Below are 7973 nucleotides of genomic sequence, written 5' to 3' on the forward strand. Positions count from 1 at the left end.
CTCACTATTCGAACCTATTTTAATTGGCAGTCATTTAATTGTCCCCAAGTCAAGTCTGTTTTGCCTGTGACAGTAACTGGTAAGTGATTTCCCTGTCTTTATCTCGATCACCAAGCTTTTCCATCTTGCTTTCTCTCCCCATCCTGTTGAGGAGGGAAGTGAGAAAGTGGCTGCACGGGCATCTGGCTGCTGGCCAGGGTTCACCCGCTGTGATAACACATGTCATTGACCAGTCCCAGACAGGCCATGTAGCACATGATCAAGTGGTCTGCTGTGTGCTTAGCTGTGCTATTAGCAATTTGCAATGTGGTAAAAGTGTGTCCCATTGGCGTGCGCTGCACAGGCAGAAGAGGTTGGACAGGATGCCATGACTGATCAGGCTGTCCCTGTTTATTCCACTCTAGGGCATGGGCTGAGGTGACTTTTCAGGCAAAAGTCCACAAGATGGTCCTGAGAGCAAGCTAGACCCTTGCTTTACTGACCACATAGACTCGGATACCCTCAGAGGCCCAGACTGAGGATGCCTGAAGGCCCAAAGGGGCCTGGACTCAAGCAGATGCCCTAGTTTTGACTACCAGGGGAGTTCCACGCCTAGATGTCAGTGAAACTAGAGTAGTATGGCCACTCCTCATTGCTGGAGTTGAATTAGTCCTGCATCCATCATGATCAAGGGAGATCATGAGCAAGTTGAAATCCAACTAAAGCGTGGCAACACTTCATAGATTATAATTGTCCATATATTGCTCTTTAACTGAACAACAACTACTGATCTAACCAATTCTGTGTGCCACCAGCTCCACTTTAAGTCTCTTCCTGTGATAAACCCAGCGCTGAGTTCTCAGCAGGGTTAGATCCTTTGGCCCAGAGGAACTACAGTTCCTTTATCACATCAACATTGACTTAATGTTGCTGCTGTAACTGCTGGTTTTATGACAAACAGGAGTGGACACTATCTGACGTGACAGAAACATACATTTGGATCTAAATGGAGTCGTGTTACAGAGAGCAGTGTAATACCCTGTTCTGATGGTCACATCATGCTTTCCGTGCAGAAATGGGACTGCCATGTGCATTTAGAGAGCACCCTCTTCTGGGGGCAGCAGTGAAAGCTGCTCTTCCCAGTTGCAGAAAATCTGTCTCCTGTGAAGCGTCTGCTGAAAAATGGATGTACACCAGCACAAGTGGCTAAACACAGAAATATAAGCACTGCAGTGTTCTGAACCACCTCCTAACTTCACAGCCAGTAAAATGTAACTGTTAAAGTGTTGCAGTTAATATTAATTTCCAAGAAGACTATATACATCCACAGAAAACATAGCACCACTTTGAGCTAATTAAGAAAAATTTCTATGCACCAGCATGCATGGCTTTACCCTGCTCACCCCCTCCAATTTATGCATAGCAAAGGTGGGTGCAGGAGAACACTCAGACCTTCCTTTCACTGCCAGAGTGTCTCCAACTTCTCATGTGCTTTGTGCCTGAAATGTTTGCAGTGGTTTTTTTTCACTCTTTAAACAAAAAATAATTCATTGTAATTGTATTGAAATAGAGGGAAGTCACCTGATGTTTTAATAAAAATAAAGCAATCTTAAAATGCTATCCTGAACAAAGAAATCATAGTCACAGAGAAAACTTAGTCAAAATTGCAATTAAAATACAGCCTTAATGAAATGTAAATACATAAATGTTATAGAAATTTTTACTTTCAAAACAAAATCATCTTAGCACATCATGCTGCTATATAAACAATGGGATGTGGTTTTTTCACAATTCAACAATATTTATTTCAAAATTAAACATAGGTAACAATTAAGACTATTCAGTTAAAAGATAAATATTCCTAGTTTATATCTATGCCTTAAAGTAAATGACATTAAAATTATATCGAGTACTGTAGATTACGTTCTTCCTTTTTAACAGCAAAAACCATATAGATCTTTTGACTAATAGCTCAGTGACTTTGTTACATAAAAATCAAGAATTGTTGAAATGTGTTGATCCACTGGAAGCGTCCAATGAAATCTTCATCTCACTGACATCACAGAAAGGTTGCCATTGACTTCATCAAAGCCAAAAAGGATTTGCTGTGGGAGGGCTCCCTTGCTGCTACCCAAATGCCACAGCAATTCCTGTGAGCCCGCAAAGCAGGTTATCAAACAGTGATGGCTCTCAAGACCATAGATATTCAGTTCAGCCTGCTCCCTTCTTTACATCCGTGTGTGAGTGGCAAATCAGCTGTACTGGCTTGTTCAGGTAAAATGAGAAAACAGAACATTACCTAAAAAAACCAACAAAAAACCAGCCATGCTTCCTCCTCACTGTTAGAGCAGGACTGTGCACAAATCTTCTTTCTTAGCATACAAAATGAGATTGTGGCCTGTCAGGTGATGGAGGGCATAGCTAGTATAATGGGTTGTATGCAATCTGGGGGAATACACTGCGGCCCAGGTAATGGAATTGGGCTGGGTGGTGCACATTCAGGCTATAATGCAGCATCACAGTCTGTCCCAGAACAGAGAGAAACTGTGGCATATAAAAGAGCATGGGACGGAGTACAACATAGGAAAGACTTGTGGTATTTGACAGGTCTGATCAGTTGTATATCGAGTACTGCAACCTGAGGCCTCACCAACGGTTTGAAATAGCTAAAGCAGCAAGTAAATGCAGTAAGAACTACTTACACTCCCTTCCCACCATAGGGAACAAACCATGCTGAAAATTTATTGCTAAAGGCAAAGGGAAATAGACATTCTGAAATGTTAGTGTTTCTTGATCCTCTTCAGCTTCTGTTTGAAGATAGCTATGTCATAATAGCTTTTAAATTTCACCAGGAAAATGGGTATTGGGATGATAATAGTTAACATGCCGAATACCGCAGCTAAGGCTGCCGTCACTTGGCCAGCTGTGGTGAGAGGGATAATATCTCCGTAGCCCACTGTAGTGAGTGTGATCAAAGCCCACCAGAAGCAAACAAGAATGTCAGTGAGGTGTAGCTCCCCTGTGTAGGAGGGATGGCTACCAAGCAACTCCCCATAGAAAAAGAGAGAGCCGAAGAAGAGGGTCTCAAAGGCCAAAATCATCAGCAGGATGCAAATTTCTCTGAGGATAGACTTGAGGGTGTAGCACAGAACCCTGAGGATCAGTGGTGTTTCTATCAGCTTGGATATCTTCAGGAGTTTGAGGAGATAGACAATGCGAACAAAGCCCAACCAAAGCCCCAGGCTTGGCATTCTCTGAATCTGCCCAGCAACAAAGAGTTCAATATAAACTGGGAAGAGGGAGAGGAAGTCAACCACATTCAGGGGATTTTGGAAGAACAACTTCTTGTTTGGGCAGAAACAAAATCGCACAGAAAACTCAAAAGTAAACCAGAGGACACAGAAGAGCTCCAGATGAAGCAAGTAGGCAGCCTGATGGTAATAGGGTTCATGGTTGTTTTGGGAGACCTCAGAATAGCCAACAGAGGTGAAGTTAGCAGTAAAAAACTCAAATTGTGCCTTGGTCTCCTCACAGAATATGATGACAATTCCAACGATGAACAGCAGAGAGACAAAAGCCAAACACTGCAGAGGGAGGAAAAGGCACACATGCAATTAGTTCAACAAACAAGTATTGCATAACCTCATTGCCCCACCACAACCCCAGGATCGCCTCCACAGGCACAGTATGATCCCAGACTGCTCTTTCTCAAATCACTATTGTTTTGCTCACATGGAATGCATTTTCTCCTTTCAGATTTAGAAAATAATAGAGAAGACTGGAGTCAAAGAAAAAAACACCTGAACTCCGATATCGGAGGTTGTAAGGAATGGGAAATGTCCGACAGTTGGAGTAATGCGGACAGACTCACAATGAGGGCCTCTTCAGGACTAAATGTTGGCTCCAGAAATACCAGCAGCACAGAAAACATCCTTTGCAGTCTCTGACTTGCGTTTGTTGCTTTTCATGCCTAACATTTTAAAGAGGCATGGGGCATGCATCTTGTACAGAGAACAGTGACAAGAGGAGGAGAGAAGAAGGAGGTGACTGTTAATGAGAAAAATTTATTTTCTTTTTTAATCTGGGACTCAAAGCATACTTATCAAAGCTATGAACCCATTAGCTTTTTTCATGGACCCATTCCAGTAATCCCAAAGGACACAGTCTGTGTCCATCTCCACATATAATATTACCTTAGCACTGAAAGAGGAAAAGGGTTTTTCAAATGTAGACCAAATCTTTGGCTGCCACCTGGTTCGCCAGCTGAAATCCCTTCTTTCTGTCTGGATTATGAGACACTGGTCATCAGTTTGTTCATTTTCATCCCAAACATTAAACTCCTCTGGCTGCACCTCTTTGTTGTTCAGCTTCAGCCAGCAGCAGGATGCTAGCTGTGTTTCATTTATTTCCCAGAAAGCCAGCTCTTCTTCTAAGACTGACCTACAGGTATCAATGGGGCAGTGAAAATGTTTGGTCCTGTAATAGTTCAACACGTAGCTGAAGATCTCAGCATTTCTATCAAAAAAGAACTCTTTGGTGGTGGGATCATAGTCGTAGATGCTTGGGGCATGGGGCTCTGTTAGGCTGCAGAGTTTGGTCCCTGGGAAGGTCCGGAGGGTGCTGCTGTATGTCTCATATCTGACTCCCCCAATATTTAGGATGATTTTTTCCTTGGAGCCTTCCATCTGTGAGGGAGGGCGGAGGTGCAAGTCCTCGTAGGCTCTTGTTTATCTTCGGTCAAAAAAAGAGAAGAACACAAATTAAAAGAAGTAAAGTAAAGCAAGTTTTGGAGCAGGAAGGTTTTCCAGGGTACGTCATTCCAGTGCTTTTAAAGCATATTTTGTACCCAAAACCTGCATCTCCTACAGGGAGGAAGGCACTTCTGCCATTCCCCATTGTGTTCAGTGCCTGTTCCTAGACTCTGCTCCATGGCCATATTGTCTGAGCTGTTTTCAGGAGATGCATCAAACATAATGACAAACATCTGGTTCACGTTGCTCTCCCTCTCAGCTTCTCCCCATGGGGACAGAGCACAGTCCAGCGTCTGTTTCACAACATTTGTTCATGTACTGTAGATAATCATTGCAATAAACTCATTTGAGGTAAAGTTCTCATTCCCAAGACATTCCTTCCACTATCCCTCTCCTTTCTTTCTCCACAAGCAGTTTCTTGCAAAGACCTCCATGTGCCAAAGAGGTGAAGCAGTAATCAACAGCTTACTCTCCAAACAAGTCTGTAAACATAATCTCCTGTGTTGAGCCTGGCATAACAAGTTTAACAAGACACCCTGCTGCCTAGTAGGAACATCTAGGTTGTCTGATTTATGCTTTTTCCTTGACTTTTCCCTGTACAGAGTCCCACTGAGCCAAATCACCTTTCCCTCTGCAGGAACCTGCTCCTCACCTGGAATCTATACGCAGGATTCCTGGACTAGGCAGAAATGCAGAACAATATACTGCCTCCTCCTTCAGGGCTGGCTGACATCTCAGAATTGCATCAGAAGCTGCTGCCAAGGCCTCTGGCATTGGAAAGCATGTTCAGTTACTATTTCCTATATTACCTCCTCGGTTTTGCTGTTTAAAATCCAGCATACCTGGGAGAAACTCAAGCCTTGCTTTATGAACATTATTCTAAGAAGGGAGGGAAACCAAGGATCTCTGTAGCCTCAGGAGCATGTAGGAGAGCTGCAGAACAGGGGCAGGATGTTCTTGAGAAAGTGAATAGAGCTGTCGTGCACCCACAGGTGACTCTCTGTACCCCTCCATTTGCCCTCCTCCATTCCTACACATTTCCATCCAACCTTCTCTTACGCTCTGCATTTCTAGTTCTGGTTCTTCTCTTCTTGTAACAGAGCAAGACTGTCTATCTTTCCTGCTTGAACTCTTTTACCTAGAGATGGCTGTTCAGTGTGCTGAGACCATGCACACAGAAATTCCAGTAGTCCCTCCTCCCTTTTTTTCAGAAAGTGCTGAGCATGGGAGTCACAGGTCATTTCTGCAACAAACTTTCACAACCAGGATCAGCAGGGAAAGAAGCCCTGCAGTAGGAGAGACTCCCAGAAGTAAAGAACTACATACAGCCCTTCATTCAGCTGGAAGGCTCCAAGCTGCAGCTTGGTCACACACTCATGGGACAAGAGAATTACTGCCCATCTGGTGTCCTTACCAGTCCCAACATATGTGATGCTTGATGCAGCTTCACCCTAAAACTTCCACTAACTTCAAGAGAGCAGGATTGAGCATAAGGAGTGAAAGTGTGCAGGGACTGCTTAGTACTTGCTGCACAGGAATCCACGCAGCGCGATCCTAAGCAGGTTAGATTAATTAAGCACTCTGCAAATCTGGAGCTACATTATTGGCCTCTGTTGCCTAGCTCTTTAAAGAGCACAGTGTTTTTTGAGATTCCAGATAAACTTTTCTTTATCTGCTTAGAATGCCAGATACCTCTTGCTCAAACATAACAATCCCCGCGTGAGAAATGAGCCAAGAAGTCCCATTTCATATTCTTACCTCGGTGCTATTGCAGCAACTCCGCAATCAGAAGAAAGCAGAAGAGACTGGGAAAAACGAGACAAATTCAGTGAAAACAGGATGTTCGATGGCTAGTCTCCAAAGCTTAAGTCTCAGAGATGCCAGAAAACAAAACCAGCCAATAGCACTGAAAAGATGCAGAGGCCCCTCTCCTTGTTCTCTGTCCTATCAGCAGTTGCTCTCCCCGCTCTAGGGAATAACACTCTTTCGTGGTTTTGTTTAGTGAGGGGGGCCCTAAGGTGGCAGCTTCTGTAGGAAACTGCTGGAAGTCGCTCCCCTTTGTTCAGGGGACTCGGCCGGGCCTAGGGCGGACCCACTGCTGGCCAAGGCCGAGCTGATTGGTAGCAGAATGTCTTGTGATAACGCCTCTGCGATAACATATTTAAGAATGGGAAAACAGAAAAAAAAAAGAGAGAAGAGAAGATGTGAAGAAGCTGAGCGGGGGCAGAGGCGCAGAGGGGGAGGCGCAGGCCTCATGGGCCTTGCAGGCCTCACCCTCTGGCCTCCCGCCAGGCGGCCGACTGGGCCCAACTCGGTCCAGCCCAGCTGCAAGAAGTGGAGAGGAGATGAGAAGTGAATAAGATGTAAAAAAGATCCTGAGAGACATCTACCAGCCTGTTGTGAGGAACGGCTGCAGACGCCAAGGTCAGTTCAGAAGGAGGGGGAGGAGTAATGTGGCTCCTGGCCAAGATTCCCCTGCAGCCTGTGGTGACGACCATGGTGGAGCAGGTTGTCCCCCTGCAGCTCATGGAGGTCCACGGAGGAGCAGAGTTCCACTTGGAGCCCATGAAGGACCCCGTATCGGGGGAGGTGGATGCCTGAAGGAGGCTGTGGCCCGTGGAGGGCCCGCTGGGACAGCTGTTCTAGAGGGACTGCACCCCGTGGAAGAGATGACCCATGCCGGAGCAGTTCCATGAAGGACTGTGGCGTAGGGGTGGGACCCCACAACGCAGCAGGGGAGGAATGCGAGGAGTTCTTCCCCCGACCATGAAGCAGCGGCGTGAAACAACATGTGATGAACTGACCACAACCCCCATTCCCTCTTCCCCCCTGTGCCGCTCGGGAGGGGAAGGTAGTAGAGATAATGTTAAGCTTGGGAAGAGGGAGGGGTGGGGGGAGGTTATCTTGTTCTCTGTCTCATTATCCTGCTGTTTGTAGTAATAAATGAATAGTTTTCCCCAAGTCGAGTCTGTTTTGCCCGTGACGGTAACTTTAAGGATTTCTCCCTGTCCTTATCTCAAACCTCGAGCCGTTTTTCCTTATATTTTCTCTCCCTGTTTTCTCGGAAGGTGGGGGGAGTGAGAGAGAGACTGCGTAGTCTGGTCCTGATCGGGGCTGAACTACAACACACTCAAACAAGAAGGCAACAACTGCCAGGCCAAATATGCTCTGACTGCTCTGCCACCCACTGCTTTACTAACAATCTCAAGGGGACATGGTGTTTGGGAAATACGTGGGGCTCAA

At 45.5% G+C, this 7973-nt stretch overlaps 1 protein-coding gene across 1 annotated transcript; it reads right to left on the reverse strand.

Moving 5' to 3' along the window:
• Positions 1–1535: 1535 nt before the first annotated feature.
• On the reverse strand, positions 1536–6576 carry LOC104484416 (voltage-gated potassium channel KCNC1-like). Its single transcript, XM_010126495.2, has 3 exons — positions 6489–6576; positions 4173–4710; positions 1536–3563 (listed from the first exon to the last, which is right to left on the reverse strand). The coding sequence occupies exons 2-3, from the start codon at positions 4662–4664 to the stop codon at positions 2760–2762; spliced, it is 1296 nt and encodes a 431-aa protein (XP_010124797.1). The 5' UTR covers positions 4665–4710; positions 6489–6576; the 3' UTR covers positions 1536–2759.
• Positions 6577–7973: the final 1397 nt, after the last annotated feature.

The sequence above is a fragment of the Chlamydotis macqueenii genome, chromosome 11 (assembly GCF_036417535.1).
Source record: "Chlamydotis macqueenii isolate bChlMac1 chromosome 11, bChlMac1.mat, whole genome shotgun sequence".
NCBI lineage: Eukaryota > Metazoa > Chordata > Aves > Otidiformes > Otididae > Chlamydotis > Chlamydotis macqueenii.

Excerpts from the sequence above, each read along its gene's own strand:
- LOC104484416 (XM_010126495.2), bottom strand. The coding sequence starts at position 4,664 with ATGGAAGGCTCCAAGGAAAAAATCATCCTAAATATTGGGGGAGTCAGA. Across the intron at positions 3,564-4,172 it reads TTTCCTCTTTCAGTGCTAAG|TGTTTGGCTTTTGTCTCTCT; the intron begins GTAATATTATAT and ends CTCCCTCTGCAG.